The sequence below is a fragment of the Fistularia commersonii genome, chromosome 17 (genome assembly GCF_037954325.1).
Source record: "Fistularia commersonii isolate RoL2024-O1a breed Wild chromosome 17, RoL_Fcom_v1.0, whole genome shotgun sequence".
NCBI classification, from domain to species: domain Eukaryota; kingdom Metazoa; phylum Chordata; class Actinopteri; order Syngnathiformes; family Fistulariidae; genus Fistularia; species Fistularia commersonii.
The window spans coordinates 2,294,145-2,315,617 of NC_141300.1; the positions used below are offsets into that span (position 1 = coordinate 2,294,145).

The 21,473-nt window shown below is 48.7% G+C and overlaps 2 protein-coding genes across 2 annotated transcripts; one reads left to right on the forward strand and one right to left on the reverse strand.

Annotated features, from left to right (window-relative positions):
* Nucleotides 1-1,294: 1,294 nt before the first annotated feature.
* On the reverse strand, nt 1,295-7,323 carry pnpla2 (patatin-like phospholipase domain containing 2). The gene is made up of 9 exons (XM_086163761.1): nt 6,989-7,323; nt 6,387-6,619; nt 5,854-5,919; nt 4,978-5,187; nt 4,767-4,827; nt 4,223-4,417; nt 3,739-3,871; nt 3,531-3,653; nt 1,295-3,194 (listed from the first exon to the last, which is right to left on the reverse strand). The coding sequence occupies exons 1-9, from the start codon at nt 7,173-7,175 to the stop codon at nt 2,963-2,965; spliced, it is 1,440 nt and encodes a 479-aa protein (XP_086019887.1). The 5' UTR covers nt 7,176-7,323; the 3' UTR covers nt 1,295-2,962.
* A 4,057-nt stretch (nt 7,324-11,380) lies between these two features.
* Nucleotides 11,381-21,143, forward strand: pidd1 (p53-induced death domain protein 1). The gene is made up of 15 exons (XM_086163756.1): nt 11,381-12,413; nt 12,527-12,940; nt 13,038-13,196; nt 15,196-15,244; nt 15,315-15,516; nt 15,589-15,738; nt 16,348-16,521; nt 16,595-16,739; nt 16,808-16,943; nt 17,031-17,181; nt 17,252-17,375; nt 17,444-17,559; nt 18,382-18,489; nt 18,568-18,758; nt 20,495-21,143. Exons 1-15 carry the CDS (start codon nt 11,876-11,878, stop codon nt 20,727-20,729), a joined length of 2,892 nt encoding a protein of 963 aa, XP_086019882.1. The 5' UTR covers nt 11,381-11,875; the 3' UTR covers nt 20,730-21,143.
* Nucleotides 21,144-21,473: the final 330 nt, after the last annotated feature.

Genomic DNA, 21,473 nt, shown 5'->3' on the forward strand with positions numbered 1-21,473 from the left:
GGAAATCCCCACTTCCGCGCTTCCTTCCTCCACCCAGCAAAGGATCACGGGAAAGGGTTGATCGACTTTATGAATGAAAAGAAATAAAAATAAAAGATCGGAGTCAAATGAGAGCAGCTTGGACGCGCTTGGTTTTATTATGAACTTGAATATAAATCTATTTTCTGAACCACTTTGTCACGTTTATTGTTTTTATTTTATTTTTGTTCTATTCAAAGGAATAATCTAGTCAGTTCATTTTATCTTACGGACCTGTATTTTCTGAATGCATAAATACGGTGTCCTTATTGTTCTTTCCTCTGAAGACAGCACCAAGGAAGAAGACTCCGTTTCTTTTATACAACTTGTTTATACAACACATTCATAGAAGGAACGGATTAACATCAAACAAAACTTCAGTCTTTCTACAGTAAATGGATCCATACAGCGCCACTATAAATGAACTTCAAAACCTGAATTTTATTTTGGAAAAATTTGTTTCATATTTGTGTGTATGTGTATATGTGGATATAAAGTAAGTATTTTAGTCATACTCTTTATAGGACTTTTTAATTTTTGCATATATGTATATTTTTGTGTTTCCCCTTGCTAAACAGATTTGTTGTGTAGATATATTTGTTAATAAAAACAAACAAAAAAATGGTGTCCTTGTTGAACAGAGCCCTAAAATAAAATCCATTATTATTATTGTTGTTGTTGTTGTTGTTGTTATTATTATTATTATATTCACTTATATAAACTTGTACAGACTTTTATACATTTCTTTTTATATAGTTTATAAATTGAATTTCATACTTATTACCTTGTACCCTTTGAGTAAGAACTGCTGCTGTAACAAAAAAAAAAACACCTTTCCCTTGGGCTCAATAAAGTAATTCTTAATCTGTAAAAAGTCACATTTAGAAGAATATTTTTTAATTCAACAAGCAAATAGTAACGTCAGATTCTCAGGAAAAAAATTGCCTTTTTTTATTATAAATAAAAGAGGACGGAAATTAATAATCAGTCCCGGACCGGATGCAATTTTCTCCCGCGACACACGAAGGCATCAACATATGCGCTCAATTTCGTGGGGGTGGAAACATTTGATGCCTTCCAGAAAAAGAAAAGAAAGAAGAAAAGAAATCGTCCCCCGTCCCGCAAACCCGTCTGGTCGGAGGACCCCCGGCGGGCGGATTCCGGCGGTGACCGCCGACACGCAAAGGCCGCGGGTTTCTCACATTGTGACGTCATCCGTTCAGACCCGGAAGCGGGGGCGGTGCGTATCTAGTAGAGTAATTACGGCAAAGATATGTTTGTGGTTTTTTTTTTTTATTTACTTTTTTAATTATTTTTTTTTAACATTATTATTTTTTATTTATTATGAACAAATATATACGCAACAAATCTGTTTAACATGGGACAGTGCAAAAAAAAAAAAAACAATCAAAAAGTCTTATTTGCTTTTTACTTGCTATGCACGTAAACACAAACACATTTTTCCAAAATAAAGTGAATTTTTACTGCCTTTGGGGTTTGCAGTCCATTTTTAAGACTGCAGTATTGATATATTTCCTGTAGAACTTTGGTTTATTAGAAACCATCCCATCCCAATAGAAACCAGAAATCCTTATTTGTTTTGATTTTAGATATTGATCCGACAAAAGCACGCACACACACACACACACACACATGCACATGTGCACACACCAAAATTGTATGAGTTTGTTAGTAAGCATGCTTTGGGGACCTTTTTTATTGTAAAAGCGCTCAGATTCGATCTGCTTGTGAATGTTGAGTGGATTTGAGCGCAATGAAGCGTTAAAGAATATACGTTTTATTTTCAAAGTGTACCACTGCACGCTGATAAGAAGCCAAGGCACTTTTCCAAGAGCGTAATTTATCCGTACAATAAAAAAAAAAAAAAAAACACCATTCACATTTTCTTCTTAACAGTTGGTTTTTCGAGTACTTGGAAGATCTGTATTCTCTTTGCCAGGCCAATCTGGACGCCTCCCAACGAGCCCTGCGTTCCCCACGGAGCTGTTTGGCCACGGGATGTGTACTGTTCCCTGATCTGTCAACGCAATTCATCGGATCTCCTCTGCCTTTCTGGGTACTCGCAGAGAACAGCAAAGTCGCCCTCCTGGACTGAGCTTACTTGACGTGAGGTTTTCACGTTTGCACGGATAAAGGTAAAGGCCCGAGACACTCCCGCAGGACGAGGAGGACCAGAATGCTAACTGGAAAAGGCCGATCGCCTGCGTAAAATATCTCTAAATCCAGTGAGGCAGCAAATTTGAATCAGAAGGTGCATCAGAGTGAGGAAATGAAGTCTTCAGTGGACCTTCTAACTGGTTTTGTTCTGTGGGTGGAAATGGAGAACATTTGGAGAACCCATGCAGAGAGAACACAGCTGAGTGCAACATTTAGAACTTTCCAGCTGTGGGACGTCAGCCTATCATCTGGTGGTCCACTGGGTTCCCTCTCTCTCTCTCCATGTTCTCCTGCCTGGGTTCTCCATGTTCTACCTTGGTTTCCCCATATTCTCCTGTCTGGATTCTCCTTGTATAGAGTCTTCATGTTTTCCTGCCTGGGATCTCCATGTTGACTTGACTCTGTATTAAGTCCTTATGTTCGCCAACCTTGATTCTCCCTGTATGGTGTCTTCGTGTCCTCCTCCCTGGATGCTTTCTGGATGTTTGGGGTCTCCAGGATCTACTCTCTGGATTCTCTCGGTGGTTCTCCATGTTCTCTCACCCGGGTTCTCCGTGTCGAACGGATGAAGTTAAAAGATTCGTCCTGGAAGCAGCGATCCCCAGGACACGACTGATTCCTGTTTGTTTGAGTTTGTGCATATCTTTGTTTCAAAGTTCAGAAAACACAGTGGCAAATTGTAGAGGGTTGGGTTGGGGTAGATGTTAGAATACAAGTATAATGTCTGAAGACTCTCCTGGATGTTCAGGAGGATCCTCTGCGGCTTTCAGGAAGTGCCGATGGCATTCACAGCCGGGGAGCGTGCATCTGAGGTGGCGTCGAAGGACCCCTGCAGGTCCATGTCGATGCACAGCAGCCGCCTCTTGTACCGGTCCAGACGTGTGAAGACGTCCTGGACCGAGGCGTTGCCGCCGTTGACCCAGGAGGACAGCAGGCTGCTGGAGCTGAACTGGGACGGTAGCGACCGGTAGTGATGCAGCTCCAGGTGGCAGGAAAACCTTGGGTGCAAAGTGGAGAAACCAAGAGGAGCCTGTTGGTGACCCTGATTAGAACCATCATGGCATTTATATTGATAATAATCATCTTCCTCTATCTGACCTTCTCCTTTTCTCTCACACCATCTACCTTCCCCTCCATCCATTAACCTTCTGTCCGGTCCTTCTCCACATGTCCTCCAACCTCAGCATCATTCCACCCAGATCTTAACAATCCCTCCCGCCTCTGATTATATCCAAAACATCTTAGTCCGACTTTATCTTTATCATCCCTCTCCTTTCCAGAAATGTTCCTCCACCTGCTCTCACGTGGAGCTGTCGTAAGGAGCTGTCACCTACCGAGCGGACATGTGCTGTGAGATGCTTCTGGAGGCCTGGCGTAGAGCGCGCTGCAAGATCTTCAAGATCTGCTCCCGGATCCATCCGACGTCCTCCGGCACGTCCGGCAGCCACTCCAGGAGCCTACAAGCGTGACGCCGGTCGGAAAGGAGGGAGCGTCATCGTCACCAATCATCATCCGTTTTCAATATGAGAAGTCCAGGAGCACCTCAGGGTCATGGAGACGGCGGACTCCAGGGGGAGGGTGTAGGGGAGCATCATGGCTGAAGCCATCCGGACAGGTAGGAGGTTGCTAAGCGACTGCGCCAGGCTGGCCCGCTCCCTGCAGGCCTCCAGCAGAGCTGCAGAGAGGAGCGGGATGCATGCTAATGCTAATACTAATGCTGACACAAAACCGGCAGACTGTGTGTTTCTCACATGGAAGCCATCTTGGACAAAATCTCAAACGCATGTGTGTGTGTGCCATCTTATTGATGCAGGTCAGGGATTATAAATTAATGTCTATTAATAGATGAAATAACAGAAAGTAGAAAGGCTGGGTGAAACAGATGTATCACACTTTGCATATCAGCCTGTCGCTTCATTCATTTGCTCATTTTCTGCCGGTAATCTGGATCTCAAAGAGCTCGCTGACTGTTTTGGGACCATGGGAGGACGACGGAGAACCTGGACAAGGAGGGAACCTCACACACCTTTGTGCAGGGCGGGCGGGAGGTGCTCGATGATATTCTCCTCGATGCAGTAGCCGGGCGCGGCTACGTTCTCCACGTCTAGCTCCTCGTCCTCCTCGTCACTGCTGCTGTCAACGCCGACGACAAACCCCCTGTCTTCCTCCCCGCGGCGGAGGAGGTGTCTGTCCCTCAGGGGGCCGTCAAAATCGAGCAACCCTGGGATAGGGAGGCAAACATCGGCGCCGGCATGATCAAGGGGAATGCTAACTCCTTAGCGTTCAATCGACACACACCCCACCTGTGTGTAGTTCAGTGATTGATTGAAGGTGTTGATTAAGTGGTTGCGAAAGGCCGTTAAAACAAACAAACAAAGGCGGGGAGCCATGCAACCCCCGCCGCAGGGGACCAGCCATCTATTGATCACGTGCCATGCAGCCGATAACGTATCAGGTTGACACGAGGCGGCGCGAATGTCCCGACGATAAATCAATCAGGCTTGTTGATGGCGCAGAGGATTCTGTTAAAGCGGTTACGGGGGTTGGGGTCACGCGGTAGAAAATCTTACCATTCCTGTTTAGAAAGTGCAGCGCATCTTTATATCCCTGTTTACACATGGCCTTCATCACCTACACTCACAGCAAAACAACACATTTATCTCTCAGGAGGGCCGAAGCTCAGCCTGGTTCATCTGAGCTGATTCATTTGCGGATATCGTATGTGTGTGTGTGTGTGTGTGTGTATGTGTATGTGTGTGTGTGTGTGATCAGTTGACCTACCATGGGGTCCGGAGGGAAGAGCGCCCTAGAAACCCTGTATAGGTTGGGGAGGGTGAACTGGATGCTGGTGTTGGTGAAGCGCAGCTCATGGATGTTGGTGGACGTGTCCCGTGGGCAGATGTCGCTCTCCCCGGAGAACGGCGACACGGTGATGGTGTTCTTCAGCTCATACTGGGGCAGATTGTCCGAAATGCCCCCGTCGACGTACCGCTGAAAGACAGAGAGAAATAACTAATTGGTATCTTCAGGAATCATGATTAGGTGCAGTACCGCCCGCGGCCACCGGGGTGACGTCACCGAGTCAGGTCACGCTGGCTCATGTCGTCCAAACTGATAACAAGTTATTTTTTTGGACATCTGTGACTTATTGGGGGAGGTCATGGAGTGTGTGTGTGCCAACATCTGACCCACAAGAATGACATCATTTTGTGATTTTTGGACAGAACAACCTCGCTGCCCAAGCACACACAAATCCAGGGACTTGAATTGTAGCAAAGGCCGCGGGGTTGGAGATCGGCGGCGAGGGAGGGGAGGCGGTGTGTTGCTCAATGAGATTTCATAGAAAACCTCTGCGCTGGAAGCGTGATCCACAGAGAACAGTGAGGAAGTTCAACTTTGCCCCCACGCTTTTCCAGTGAGCCACGTCCGGAGAACAGCGGCGCCGCAGGAATTCCCAGTTATTGTTTGTGCACGTTCCTTGAGTTGGGGAGCGAGCGTTCCTGCGCGGCTCCTACAAACACGCTTGGTGCCAAAAGTGACAATAACAAAAACCACAATGGCAGGAAATAAAAGCACCTTGCTTGAGCATGCCGCCCCTGTGCGTGATTTACGGCGGGAATTTCTTTCTCTGTGTAAAGAAAAAAAGCGTCTACTCACAACTCCATGTAGTGTTGGAGGAATGAGGCCACAGTACACCGGGATGTAGGCGCTGCAGACGCACGCCTGGTGGACAAGCAGCAAGAGACGGAGTTATTGCATTCCTATTGCTATGCACTGATATTTATAACATTGCCATTGCATATGCTGATGTTTACAACAATGTCATTACTGTTGGATGAACCCTGCAAAAAACACATTTTTATATATGTGAGAAATTAACCCTATGAGTTAATGACTTCCCACGCGTCCAATGTTAATTCTTGTCAAAATCTTCTTGTCGTGGCAACTGGACATGAATTTCTTCACCTGAAGACATTTCAGCCCTCATCTGAGAGGCTTCTTCAGTTCTGAACTTCAAGTCCAGTTACCATGACACAAAATCACCATAACCTGGAAGACTGAGAACCTCCACAGATAATAATAGCCCAAAGATGTAAAACGGTGGACGCCCTGTTAAAAAGGTCAGCGACGTCACAATTGACACCATGTTCCACGTGGTTGTGTTTACGTGCGTCGAGTCAACTGCAAACCTGCACCAGCTCCTCCTTGTTGTTGAAGCTGGACACCAGGACGTTCTCGCCGTCCGTCACCCTGGTGAGGGAGATCCCCAGCCTCCCGCTGGCCTGGCGGTGGCAGTCGTCGGGCAGGATGCGCCGCAGCATGAAACGCACGATTTTCATCAGGTTGAAGGACGGATGCATGGGGCCCAGGAAGCGCTTCCTCGCCTGCTTGGCCACGTCGATGATATTGGCACCAGCCTCCCCTGTGGTCACAGCAAACGCCAAAATAATGACTCATTAGTCAGACCACCTGTCGTGACTGTCGCAGCAACTGAGATGCATTTAAAAATCAATTCAGCGACGGTGAAGCCGACGAGACTTTCAGTAATTATCTGACGGGGAGAGATGATTTGTGTTCATTAGCATATCTGCACGTCAAATCACAGTGTGGTAATTATGAAATACACAGCAAGAGTGCACATCATCCCATTATTTAATTGTTTTAAACTGTGGCTTTGTCTTCTGCAGCTGGCTGTGGAATTTATTCTCATGCTCTTACATAACTTCTAGTAATGAGGAAAAAAAAACATATTTATAGAAATAGTTGAAGCAGACGTGTGTGGAGGTCGTACCCAGACACACTCCGGTGACCAGGGCGGTGGCGGTGAGCGCCCCCGCAGATGCGCCGTAGATGTGGCCGGCATGATGCACCAGGAAGGGGGCCCGCTCCAGCAGGCAGCTCGCCACGCCGACGTGGTAGATGCCCAGAAAGCCGCAGCCCGCGAACGAGATGTTCCACGGCGAGTCGAGCGGGAACATGCCGGCGGTCCCTGTCCGGGTCCGGGTTCTGGGTTCTGGTCCGGGTCGATGGAAGTTCGAAGGATGCGGGAACGAAACAAAACGGCGGCTTTTTGCAGATGCCGTTTACATGCCGGCGGGCTGATGATTATATCACGAGTTTCTCACCAGGTGCTGCAGTTAAAATCGCTAAACTCACATCACTGAACTGAATTAAAAGTAAATAAATTGGGGAGTGCTCGAGCAGGAGGTCGGCTCTGGGCGCTGTGACGGGCAGTGGCGTTGTTGTTGTTGTGGCTGCGAACGTCATGAGGACTCGAAAGAGGGCGGGCTTTTGAGCTCCTCTGGCCAATCACGATCGACAAGGGTGGGGAAATGGCACTCTGACCAATCAGAGGCGAATATTGCTAGCCAGGGAACCAATTGGTGCCCGCGACACTGGAGGGCGGGCGAAGCAACCCAGCGGACAATCGGGTTAGGCGTCAAAAAACTGGACGTTTGATTCAGCATCGTTTTTTAAATTTTATTTTGCTTCTTTCTTTCCATGTGACGGGGAAAACCTATGCAGTTCGTGCCTTTAGAATCTGATGAATGATTTGTTCAGCGGCCGGTGGCAGGTCATGAATCACCGTAAGAGCTAACCCGAAAATGAATTTAAGCAGATTAGTTTGGGATTCTTCCAAGACCTCTACTCAACACATTAGTGTGACCGAAAACATAATTTGACCGTTTTAAATGTATACTTGAAATACACGTACCCTTTTCCCGTTGTCATTTGATGCTGATGTTGTGTCTTGCTCGCCCCAGCTGTCTTTAAATACAGTTTTTTCCCCCCGTTTTACCGTTGACATTTTGCTCTGTTTATTGTCAAGTGCCCGTGTTTGATACACATTCTCATCCTTTCAAAACAAACTTCCGGCTGAACAGGAAGTTTCAAAAATAAGCTTATAGATTACACCAAACCTCAGAGGTCATTTATTGTTTTTTTTTCATATTCTTCCCCCTTTTCTATTCTTTATCATTCATTCATCCATTCATGATCTATTCCTCTTATCTTGCACTCAGGGTAGGCAGTCAGGTGTCATTGGAGGAGAGGCAGGATGCCCCTTGGAGCTGTTGCCATTCAATCAAAGGGCATATACAGACATGCAACCATCAAAAGCAGATATTTATGATTCAGTTAATATTCATCACGCATTAAGGGCAAAAAGTGCACACAATGCACAATAGGACAATAGGACAATAGGACAATAGGAAAGCACTCCTGGCCTGTCAATAGCTTCCTTTTTGAAATCACTTCCAGGAGAGTCTTTTCCCAAGTAATAGTGTGAAATGGCATATTTTCCTGTGCCTGGGGCTCTCCCCAGTGGATATCCCCCAAATTTGTTTCCAGATAGCGAGCCTGACCCCTGGGGGATTTTGAGTTACTGTGAAACAGCTGTGATTTATGTTGAAAACTGACAGTGTTGTACTTGAGGGGACATTCACAGCTAAAACAAAAACTTATCATTGGGCAATGTTGATATCATACTGGCACACATTAGTGTTCTGAATACTTGTTGCTGCTGTTGTTTTCATGATTTGGTTTTCCTGTTAACTGTTGCTTTGCTATACATTCACTACTCCTCCTCTGTACATGACCGAACCATCTCAGTCTGGCTTCTCTTACCTTCTCTCCAGAACATAAAACAAGTTTTGTTCCTCTGATAAACTCATTCCTGATCCTATCCATCCTGGTCACTCCCAAAGAGAATCTTAGAATCTTCATCTCTGCGACCTCTAGCTCTGCCTCCTGTCTTTTGGTCATTGTAACTGTTTCTAGTCCATACAGCATCGCTGGTCTCACCACTGTCTTGCACACCTTTTCCTTTCATTCTGGCTGATAGGTGGCTGGCTGATTCTGGCTGATTCTATCTCTTCGTACCCCTGACACTTTTCTCCACCCATTCCAACCTGCTTAAATCCGTCTCTTCACCTCCTTTCCACATGCTGTTGCTCTGGACTGTTGACCCCAAGTACCTGAATTCCTCCAACTTCTTGATCTCCACTCCCTGTAGCCTCACCGTTCCATCCGAGTTCCTCTCACTCACACACATATACTCTGTCTTGCTGCGACTAACTTTCTTTCCTCTCCTTTCCAGCGCATACCTCCACCTGTTTTCCTCAACCTGTTCTCTGCTCTCACTGCAGATTGCAATGTCATCTACAAACATCATGGTCCATGGAGATTCTGATCTAAACTCATCTGTCAAGTCTGTCCATCACCACTGCAAACAAGAAGGGGCTCAGAGCTGATCCCTGATGGAGTCCCACCTCCACCTTAGAACTTCTCTGTTACCCCTAAAGCACACCTCACCACCATCTCACGGCTAGCATACATGTCCTGGACCAGTCTAACATACTTCTCTGCCACTCCAGATTTCCTCATAAAATACCAGAGTTCCCTTCCAGGCACCCTGTCATATGTTTTTTCTAGGTTTACAAAAACATAATGCAGCTCCCTCTGGCCTTCTCTGTACTTCTCTATTAGCATTCTCAAAGCAAACACCGCATCTGTAGTACTCTTTCTAGGCATGAAGCCATACTGCTGTTCACAAATGCTGACTTTTGCTCTCAGTCTAGTTTCCACTACTCTTTCCCATAACTTCATTGTATGGCTCATCAACTTTATCCCTCTATAGTTGCCACAATTCTGCATACCCCCCTTATTCTTAAAAATGGGCACCATCACATTTCGTCTCCATTCATCAGGCATCTTCTCACTCTCTAAGATCCTGTTGAATAATTTAGTCAGAAACCCTACCACTGCCTCACCTAGACACTTTCACACCTCCACAGGTATATCATCAGTACCAAGTGCCTTTCCACTCTTCATCCTCTTCAATGCCTTCCTCACTTCACTTTTACTAATTTTTGCAACTTTGTGGTCTACAATAGTCACCTCTTCTACCCTTGCCTCTCTTTCATTTTCCACATTCATCAGCTCTTCAAAGTACTCTGTCCATCTTCCCATCACTCTTCTAGCATCTGTCAATACATTTCCCTCTCGATCTTTAATCACCCGGACCTTTTGTACAGCCTTTCCATCTTTATCTCTCGGTTTCGCCATCCTGTATAGATCATTCTCTCCCTCCTTACTGTCCGACCGAGCATACAAGTATTTGTACACCCTTTGTTTTGCCTCTATCTTTACCTTACGTTGTATTTCCCTGCACTCCTGCCTGTTCTCTTCAGTCCTCTCAGTGTCCCACTTCTTTGCTAACCACTTTCTCTGTTTTTACTCCTGGACTTCCTCATTCCACCACCCAGTCTCCGTGTCTACTTTCCTCCTAGATCACACACCAAGTACTCTCCTACCTGTCTCCCTGATAACACTAGCTGTAGTTGTCCAATCATCTGGAAGCTCTCCCTGACCACCCAGGGCCTTCCTCAACTCCTCCCTAAAGGCCATACAACACACCTCCCTTTTCAGCTTCCACCACTTTGTCCTCAACCAATGGCAGCTGATATAAGGTCCTGCATCCCTGCAACCCTAAATGATGGATGAGGAGCAAAGATAGAATGGAACTTCATTAATGCTGAAGGAAATTCTTTTGCCGGAAGGAGCCAACATTACACCTATTCACTTGAAACATGATATTGATTTTATCGCTGTCAGGTTTCCTTCTTGCAGAAAGGGGAGGAGTTATAAAGTTTGATTGCCACAGGTAAGAAGGACCTTCTGTGGCATTTTCTGGTGTTCCTCAAGTTGCTTTGGTAGGACCTCAGTACAGCAAGCAAGGGGTGAGAGGTGTTGTCCCTTTATAACGAGCAGCTTCTTCAGCATCCACCTCTCAGACACGTTCACTAATGAGTCCAATTCAACACCAAGGATGGAGCCAACCTTCCTGATGAGCTTATTTAGTCTGTCAGCGTCGGCTGCCTTCAGTCTACCACCCCAGCACACTCCAATGTTAAAGATGATGCTGCACACCACCATGTGATAAAACATCTGCAGCATGGCTCTGCAGATGTTGAAAGTCATGAGTCTCCTGAGAAATAATAATGAATAATTTAAATAATAATAATAATGATATTAATAATAAAATAATAAAATAATAATAATAATGCATGAAAGAAAAGAAAAAAAAAGAAAAGCAAATAAAAAGACTGAAGCGTTTTAGGAGAACCAACAGCGCCACCTAGTGGTAAGTTACCGTATCTTACCCTGCAGGCCCCGCCTCGGAGGAGACATTTTGGCGGCTCTTGAAACAGGAACGCTCGATGTTAAGTCCAGGGCCGTCAAGCGAGGCGGAGCTAGCCATTATTTTAACCCAAGGCGAACGCTAACATCCCTGCGCCGGCATTCGCAGTACATTAAAACAAATGTACGACCGTATTCCGACGCGCTTGACTTAAATCGAAGGACGGAATCCAGGAAGTGGAGGAAACACCCGAAATTGTGGACATGTGAAAAACAAAACAAGAAAAACCCAAACCTGTGGAGATTTGCTTCTTCCGCCGCCAGCAGCAGCCCGCAAGATCAGGTTCTTGGCCTTTGTATAACATTTATTTAACTCAATTTACATGTGAGTAAATAACGCGTGTGAGTTATAAGCGTTTACGTTAACGCCACAGCGTCTGCCGGACTAGCTAATGCTACCTTTAGCAATGTTGTCTGTCAGCCGGAAGTGACGTAACGGGAGTCGAGCACCTCTACCTGTCGGCTCGACTGCCTGAAGATGGACCGGAGGTTGTGGATGGACAACCGGCAGGAGGAGGGAGAGGAGATCCCGCCGGCCCTACCAGGTGTAGGGACGGGGTGTCCCGTGGCCCCACTCACAGGAGCCCTGGAAGTGGATGATGGGCTGTATGTAGGTGGAGTTGGGTCAGTGATGACCCCCAGCTCGAGCCCGCCTACCTCCTGCTACCGCAGCCTTGTCATCCCCGCCTCCTCCGTCTACTCCTCCTCCTCCGCCTCCGCCTCCTCCTCCTCCTCCTCCTCCTCCTCCTCCTCCTCCTCCTCCTTCTCCCCGGACCTGTGCCTGACCCCCCCCCTGCCTCCCAACGTGGACGCCTCGGCACTGCTGGTTGACACCAGGTTAGTCCTGGACGTGTACCAGGGAGGGTCGGCCGCGCTGGCCCCGCTGTGGGGGTCCTTTCCGGGGCAGCTGAGGGCCCTCCGCTCCCTGAGACTCGGGTCCGAGGACCAACCTGGATTGGACAGCGCCTTGGATGTCCTCCCACATCTGACGGAGCTCCGCTCACTGGCTATCCGAGGTATCCGGTCCGATGCTGGTCCCACCGTGACCTCCGCCGCTCACCTTATGATTTGATATGATTTTTATTATACAGAGTAACGTGAAATGACCTCTTTTCTCCTCTCATTCAAGGACACTGCTTCCACGACTCGAGCGGTGACCCCCTGCCCGGCCTCCTCACCGCTCTGCCCCCGTCTCTGTCCTCGCTGTCCCGGCTGGTGCACGTAGACCTCTCCTTCAACAAGCTTTCGCAGCTGCCGCCCTGCCTGCTCTGCCTCCCGGCACTGTCCACCCTGCTCCTCTGCTACAACCGTCTGCCTTCTCTGCCCGCCGACGTGGGCCGTCTCTCCGCCCTCACCCACCTCTCCCTCCTGGGGAACGCGCTGGTCGCCCTCCCCCCGGGTGTGGGCGAGCTGAAAGCCCTGCGGACGCTGGATGTCTCGTTCAACCACCTCCTACGGCTGCCTGACGAAGTGGGCTGTCTGACATCGCTGGCAAAGCTGAACCTGTCCAACAACAAGCTGCAGGAGCTCCCGGAGACGATGGGTAAGGGCGATGAGGCGCCGTACGAAAAGCAGCGCCCGTTTTTTTTTTTTTTTTTTTTTTTTTTTATCTTGAAACAAGACTCATGTTTGTCTGGCAGGCGCCCTCTCCTCCCTCAGGGAGCTCTTCATCCACAGCAACGACCTCCGCGCAATCCCACAGTGCCTTCAGTGCCTGCCTCTGCTGGAGATGGACGTGCGCGACAATCCTCTTGGGATGCCTGCGAGCCCCCCCCCTCCTCCTCTTCCTGCGACAACTGGTGAGTGACAGCTTGGGGCGGGGAGCTGCACCAGGGGCCCGAAACAAGTATCGGTCAAACCTCGGAAACAATAGACAAAAATATCCACTTCAAACTCGACACGGTGTCAGAAGTGTTGCGATTCTGCGGCCCAAACGGGAAAAGGTTCGTCTGGAAGGAAGAGAGGAGTGTCGGTGAGCAAGTCAAACGAGTGACGGAGAAGACGAGCGGAGTGTGTGAATCATTTTCCTGTCACAAGTGATGTGTGGTGAGGAGGCTGGGGACTACTTTGCAGATTTTTTTTGTAATTCGGGTCTTGCGATTTATCATTCACTAGGTTTTGTTTCGCTGTGCTTTAGTTGTTTGTGTTAGCCCGAGAAATTATCGGTAAAAAATATTGTAAAATTGAACTAAAATTAATTTTAAAGTACAGGATCTCCTTAAAGACACCCAGCATGGCGAACCCTCGCTCCTACCATTGTACCCATGCGAGAGCTTATACATAATAAAAATGACTAAGTATAAATACCCCACGCTCTACGATTGCCTCCTCACCGCCCAGCGGCTACCCAAAAGTCTAATATAGACCCCGAGCATAGAAGGAAGATGCTGACTATTCCTGAAAAGATAAAACTTCTTGATATGTGAAAGGAAGGCAGACATTTTGCTGAAGTTTTCCGCCGTGACTGCATGAATGAATCTATGGTGCGTTACATTAAGAAAGATGAAGCAAACAGTAGGAAGAGCAAATTCATCATCATTTAAGTTTCAGTGCGGCAAAGTATTTTCAATGGTGAGTACCGCATAAAATGATTTCTTAAAAATATAGAATTTGATTTCTTCCCAGAAATAATTTCTATTTACGTTACATTTAATATGATTTTTAATTTATTCATTTACTGTACATTTTGTATTAAATTCAAAGTTTATTGTACATTACAATTATCCAAAATTATTTAGTGTACTGTGTTATAGTGTGGGTAGCGTAATACAGTTGATGGTGGGTTGATAACAGTTTGCGGGAGGTTTGTAAAGGGATGAGTGAGGTTTGTTGAGGGTTCATATATCTGTGAATATCATCAAAATGATCACGTCTCTACTTTGCGGGGGGTCGTGGAACGTAACTCCCGCGAAAAGGGAGGGTCCACTGTAACTTAATTTAACAGTAGCATAAATTCACCTCTCACCGACTAGCTGCTTGCATATTGTCTACTGGTTATGTTTTCTATTCCTTGTCAGCATTCTTTACACACACATAGGTAAGGTACATATTTGGCCAAAGTAGAATATTAAATTTATGTTTTGTTATGGACTGTACAGCAGTGTATGTGTGATCTTACCTCTACTAACCTTATGGACAAACATCTCTCCGACTTTGGTGTAAAAGTCCTTTTTATTTTCCGCCTTCTGTATATATGCATATATGCTCTGTTTGAAACAAGCGTGTTGTTTTCTGTCCCGTTGTTTGAGCCAAATTATTTAGATCCGACATCTGTCTTCCATTATTTACCACTTCTAGTTTTGGGAAGTTTTTTAACATGTGTGTGTGTGTGTGTGTGTGTCTGTGTGTGTGTGTGTGTGATCTTCCTTTTTTGTAAAAAATAGAAGACTGGGCACACTTGACTTTCTCTTCTTGACTGTTTTTTTTTCACAAGCATATTACCACTGTACTTTTTACCTGCAATACGTGAAGAACAATCGCAGCGTGAGCCAGCGTGCTCCCACTGACATGTGAATGCTTATATGTCGAAATAATCTGAATGTTTGCGTCTCCATAATGAGGGAAATGTTGTATATCTGTGTGGGTGAGAGGGTGAATGTTTGTTTCATGTCTCGATGATGAGTGTCTGGTTAAATGTCTGTATGTGTCCTCGTGATTGGCCGGTCCAGGATGAACTTTACGTCTCAACCAATGACAGGCTCTGAACCTCAGTGCGGGATTAGCGGTATCGTTTATGAATGAATGAATATTACTCCCGTTCTTCCATATGGGTCACATCGCTCTTGTTTTTGCGTCCAGATCCAGTAGAAGTTGTCTCGGAGTTGCACCTGGGGTTCAACCAGCACAGGTAGGACCAGACCCGCCGTCTCCGCCGACTCTTTCTGACGCGTGGAGAAACCCGAAGGTGTCCTTCTCAGGTTCATGGTGTCACCGGCGGGCTGCAACGTGTTTCTCCCATGTGGCGCCGAGCTGCGGTTCCCCCCCGGCTGCGTGGCGGCGATCATGAACCTGGAATGGGCCAGGAGGAGGCCCAGGAGGAGTTTGGTGCCCCTGGAGGAGCACGACATCCTGCTCAGCTGGCCGCTGGAGCTCTGCCCCCACAAATTCACGTTCTTGAAGGTGCGTGGTCTTCACCGCAGTTCGCCGCGGAATCTCTCGATTCCGACGCTCACGTCGCTCCTCTCCCGGCAGCCGGTGGAGGTGTGCCTGCCGTACCATAAGCCCAGGAGACGAGAGGTGGTGGTGCGAAGGTTTGACGGACAGGCGGGGAGCACGCTGGCCACCGTCCTGAGGAGGGGGAGCGAGAGCCACAGCAGCCACCCTGGAGGACGCCCCGCCAGGGTAAACTACCCCGTCACCGCTCCTACTGCAAAAGCTGCATGGGTTCTTTCTGTATGGGTTTTCTCCGAAGGCTGAAAATAGTCACAGGGGTGATTGAAGACCTTGAAGTTATCTGCAGGTGTGAATGAGAGGGTGAACGGTTGGATGTGTCAGTACGTGGCTCTGTGATTGACAGAAAGTTGGTCCAGGTTAAGGAATGATTTTTGATAGCTGATGCATGTTTGCCTTCTTCTTAGTCCTCTCAGCCCAGCTAGTTGCGGTAGAATTTCTCAGTTCCCCAAAGGAAAACTGAGGCGACAGCATGACGAAGAAAATTTTTGTGCAAAGTGTAACACATACGCAGGATTTTTATTGTTCAGGGTCGCAAGGTGTCAATAAAAAACACCTATAATGAGAAAGCACCAGCTGCTCTGTGTGTGTGTGTGTGTGTGTGTGTGCGCGTGCATACGTCTCCTCTTTTCAGAATTACATTTTTACGTCTTGAAATGCAACGCTCTCTGCTGATGTAACAGTTAATACACACCAAGAGCCGGGAATGTTCCCATGCTGCTTTTAAGAAAACATAAACTTTGAGAACCCAATCTAGATTCTCTCTGTGTGTTTCCACAGCTGGCCTGCTGCTCGGTGAGCCAGTTCTCCTGGTTCATGGTGGTGTCTCGTCCGGCGCAGGACTCCTGCTCCGTCACGCCGGCAGGAGCCCTGTTGGTGTCGAGCGCCGACTCCAGGATCAAGCTCTGCTTCCCGCCGGGTGCCACCAATGAGAACCGCAACGTGACCTTACAGGTGGGCGCCTGGTGGCGCGTGCTCTGCCGGCGCGGCGTAGCTAGTATTGACGTCCTCCGCCTTCCGTCCGCAGGTGCTCCAATGGGCGTCAGAGGTGCAGCGGCTGTTAGCTGACCCCGGCTCCAGTTTCGGCCCCCTCCTCTGTCTTTCACAGACCTCCAGCTCACCTTTCCTGGAGCCCGTCAAAGTCCAGGTCCCCCTGCCGCCCGGCGTGACAGGTGCGGTGCAGCTTTTTACCTGCGCGTCCGGCAGGGGAGGCCGCTAGCTGACCTGAACTTGTGTGCAGGCCACACCGTGGACAGCGCGCGCCTGCACCTGATGCATGGAGACCCCGCCGCCACTTCTTGGACGGACATTACCTCAGAGGTGTCCCTCCAAGTCATGCACTCATATGTGATTTTCCACGTCTCGCACTTCTCCTGGTATGATCCGCCCGCCCGCTGCCGCCACGATAGCGCCACTCCTGTGGGTCAGAACGCGCCGCCTGACCGCTCCGCCCCTCCCGGCAGGTACTGGCTGTGGTACACCACCCAGCAGCGCATCGGCGACGTGGTCAGGAAGGTCTACCAAAAGCTGAAGCAGTTCCGTGTCCGCTTCATCGCCCTGCAGCTGAAAAGGGACCCGGTGCAGGTGCTGCTGCAGTGTTTACCTGCTAACAAGGTTAGCGCCTTTATCACTCCTCCCTTCTGATGCTTAGGACGCCGTGTGATTTGGCGGAGTTTGTGTCCAGGTGGAGGGCCGGAGGGAGTCTCTGCTGGTGCAGTACGACGGACCCCAGCCGTCGGACATCTGCGACCTCCTGGAAGGGGAGAAGTTCTTCGCCCGCTTCGAGCAAGGCCTGGACATCAGCGCAGGTCTGCACTGGCCCTCCATGCTGTTCCTTTCACACATGCAACACTGTCTCACACTCTTCCTCCATCAGACAGGCCGGACTGCATCGCTGGCAAGCTGAGCTTTGTTTTTTACTCCAACATGACAAACCTGAAGGAGGTTTACGTGTCTCCATCCCAGGGCCTGAGGACCCCCGTCAGAGGACAGGTAAGCCACACAGCAAATAATAAGAATATAGATAATAATAGTCATACCTTAACTCTGACCGAGCTCGTAACTTCTCTGTAAGTCAATTACATGTCCCTGTTTGAAATGAATTGAAATGTTATGAATGCATCCCCACCCCATGTTTTTGTGATTTTCAAACAGAGAAATGTACTTTATGAATAACAGCTAATGTATGAAAAAAAAATAAAAGTGAATGTAAAGAAATAGTGGTTTTGTGAAGTGTATTTACCTTGACGGAGGCGGTTGGGAGTTTTTCATCTGTTGCTCTGTCCTCAAGTTGCTGGCTCACACTTAATGCAACAACGCTATGCTAAATGTAACTTTGCTAGACTTTATGTCTCAACTCCATTTATGGACAGAGTGAAGCCATTCCTCTTTTTAAAACCATCAAACCGTCCTCGACCGGCTTTGAACGACGGCTCCTCCGACGCCTCGTCCGTCCACGTTCCTGCTGTCCGCCGTTCCAAATTCCCATTAAACGCCTCCTGCCTTCTCCCAGATGACGCTGACCATCACAACTTCTCCATCTCTTCATGGACGAGTCCACCATTCGCACACCTTGCTTGTGTTTTTCCGTGATGTTCCACGGGCTACCGAGCTGCGGCGGCAGCGCATCCCACTATCTTGATTAGCCGATAGCGCCAGCCATATTGCTGTCAAATGCTCGTTTCCTTTGCGCCTAACTCAGATCTCGACTCCAACCACAAAGCTAAACATCCACCGAGCGACGGCTCAGATCTCAGGAAACTCTTAAATCCAGGTTCCGCCGTGTTTTGAAATACCAACTGTCTTCTCGTCCAGGTGTCCTTCTACCGAGGGGAGGTTCCTGAGGATTTGCCAGAGGCGGCGGCCAGACAGAGGAAGGGATACAACAGCCAATGGCTCGCCACGCTCCCGCTGAGAGTTCCTGTCAGTTGACAGGCAGATTTCTGTCTTTACTGCGAGCATCCGCAAGAACCCGACGTTTATGGAACGGCCCTCTTGCAGGCTCTGGACGCGGAGAACCGGTATGTGATGGAGGAGTGTCGGCCGCTGAACCTGGGCGACCCGGAGAGCGGCTACCTGACCGAGGCCAACCTGCAGTCCATCGCGCTGCGCGTGGGGAAGGACTGGCAATGCGTCGGCATCAACCTGGGGATCAGCTTCGAGGAGCTGGAAGGAATCCGGTTCAAGCACAGGTGGGGACAAAAAAAACACACAGTCTGCAAACTGCTGCTTTTATGCATCAAAATCATAATGATTTATACTTTATTATGAATCCCTCAACCTGAGTCTGAAGTTCTGGTCCTGCAGAGGACCCAGAAGCTGTGGACCTCCAGCTCCAAGAACCCTTTTATCACCTGCTCCGAGGCAGGGCCTTTTTATGGTTTTTATGGTCAGATGTTTTCTTCTGGCCTGCTGCTCCTCAGAGGGGCTTCCAGGACTCGCAGAGGAACATCGACATTTTGGCCAGAATAAGCGCGGAGTCAGCTCACGGCGGTTCTTCCCACGGCGAAGCAGTGCAGGTTGAAGATAAAAACACACCAGGGTTATTCCATGAGCACTCTGACAGCTTCCGCTTCCATCTTGTCCATGTGGTCCTCCTCCTCCTCCTCCTCCTCTTCTTCTTTGATGGTTTATTTTGGAGTATGGCGCTAAAGGTGCATGTCACCGCGCATCCTAGCGTGGACCCTCCCCGCCTGTGGGAATGCACAACTAAAATGGTTCCCCTGGATGAGGCTACTTCCTGGATTTCCTTTATTTTGAGCCCTGGCTGGAGCTCCAGGAGGAGGCCGGGCGCCGCCGTCTCCTGGGGGTGTTCCTTAAGGCGCCCAAGTGCTGACACGGGATCACGCCAGCTTAACGTGCTGCTGTAGCCCACTTACTGCAGGTTTAATGCCGTCAAACATGGCACACACACACACCCGCTCGATAGCGCGGCGGCCTTCCATCCTCCCCCCGCCGATCCGTGTTTCTTTTGAACTTGGATTGCAGACGTGCAAAGACTGGAGCAGCCTTCTTAAACCGGAGATCTTGTTCCTTCTCCTGACATTCATCAGCAGGTTTCTCTCAGGAATGTCCTCCAAGGAGGTCAGATGATTGGTTTCCACGCAGGTTGAAACGCCTTCCTCTCCAGCAGAATCATTATTACCGGATGGATGTTGAATAGAGAGCCTACATCTGAGGGGGCCTCTCGGCTAGGAGGTTCCAGATTGTGTTCAGATGGCGTTCTCCCCATGTTCTCCGGGATCTCCGTCTTCCCCCCACAGTCAAAAAAAAAAAACCGTCATCGGGTTCGTTGAAGCCGCTAACCTTTCAGTAGGACAGCGGTTGGATGTCTGTGATTGACAGGTGACCTGTCCAGATTAAGCCCCGCCTCTCTCCCATATTCCTAAAAGATGGTTTCATCGGTCAGACTTGGGGTGGACGCATGCCGTCGTTCCCGGTCTGCTCAGCTCCTCCTGCTACCCCTTTTTCGTTTTTCACCCAAGGCGTCTTTGAGCTCAGCACGCCTTTGGCGACATCACCGTCCAACCTCCTTTATCTCCCTATGAGGCGATTCCGTGCACCCTATCCCATCATTTTTCTTACTCTGTTACGTAACCCCCCCACCCCTTTTTGGCGAGGGGGGGGTTAACCGCCGTTTTCCACTGGGAACACGACAGAATTGCGATTGTTTGTTTTTAATCTGCGCTGTCAGACATCACTAAGCCATCTGGGACACTGCAGGAGATTACGCACAGGCTGATGCTCATCTTCCCCCACCAGCTCCTCATGCTGTCACGATGCATCCTGGAGGAAACAGGCGTTACGTGCTTGCATGCAGATCTGAGGAGGCGGCGTGAAGAAGAACAAGATGAAGAAGCCCACCCCCCTCAGCCCCAGTTCTTGCTTTCATATATATTAAAGAATGTCCTCTGCCCTCCTTTGGCAGGGACAACCTGAAAGCGATGGTGCTGGACATGCTCTTCCACTGGGCCCGGCGGCAGACGAGGAAAGGGCCCGGCGCCGTTGCCAGCCTGGTGGCAGCCATGAGAGAGAGTGACCGGCAGGACCTCGCAGAGGAGATCGAGAACATCCTGGCCCTGGGGAAAAAGAAGTACAGCGAGTCGCTGAGGAGGGTGGGCCTCGACGACGTAGAGGAGCCGTCCCTCGGGGAAACACCGTAGATAAACGGGAGGGCGGGTACTTTGGTCACTGTTGACGGGATCCAGTCCTGTTGGCTAAACACACATGGTATTATTTTATTTTAAATCAATGGGGAGGAAGGGGGGTGTCCTGGGTCACCCTGGAAAGGTCAAAGGTCGTGCTTATTTAAAGTGCAGCCACAGAAAATACGTAAGAATGACAAGGGAGGGAGCCCGAATCTTCTCCTTTCGGCTCTTCTCTCCAGAGGTCGCCACAGCGACTCAACCATGTCCATCTAACCCTATTCTCCGTATCATCCTCTCTCACACCAACTACCTTCATATCTTCTCTCACTACATCCATAAATCCCTTTGGTCTATCTCCAGAGCTCCTGCCTGGCAGCTCCAATCCCAGCATCCGTCTACCAATATATTCACTATCCCTCTTCTGTACATGACCGAACCATCTCAGTCTGGCTTCCTCTCTCCAAAACATCTAACATGTGCTGTTCCTCTGATAGACTCAATGCCTGATCTCACCTCAGATCACAATGTCATCTGCAAACATCATGGTCCATGGTCTAACCTCATCTGTCAGCCTGTCCATCACCACTGTAAACAACATCAACACTGTAAACATCCCTGATGGACTCCCACCTCCACCTTGAACATCTCTGTTACCCTGTTACCCCAACAGGACACTGCACCACTGTCATAACAGCATTACATTAACATTGTGCCAGACTCTTTTAACCAAAGCAGTGTAGATGCCGGAGACTGAACGCG

Bases quoted from the DNA above. Each gene is read 5' to 3' on its own strand.
- pidd1 (XM_086163756.1), top strand. From the start codon at position 11,876: ATGGACCGGAGGTTGTGGATGGACAACCGGCAGGAGGAGGGAGAGGAG. The intron at 12,941-13,037 runs GTAAGGGCGATG...TTTGTCTGGCAG, and splicing joins GGAGCTCCCGGAGACGATGG to GCGCCCTCTCCTCCCTCAGG. The intron at 15,739-16,347 runs GTAAACTACCCC...GTGTTTCCACAG, and splicing joins CTGGAGGACGCCCCGCCAGG to CTGGCCTGCTGCTCGGTGAG.
- pnpla2 (XM_086163761.1), bottom strand. From the start codon at position 7,175: ATGTTCCCGCTCGACTCGCCGTGGAACATCTCGTTCGCGGGCTGCGGC. The intron at 5,920-6,386 runs GTTTGCAGTTGA...CTTGTCCACCAG, and splicing joins ACAAGGAGGAGCTGGTGCAG to GCGTGCGTCTGCAGCGCCTA. The intron at 3,872-4,222 runs GTGTGTGAGGTT...TCCTCTCTGCAG, and splicing joins CCCGCCCGCCCTGCACAAAG to CTCTGCTGGAGGCCTGCAGG.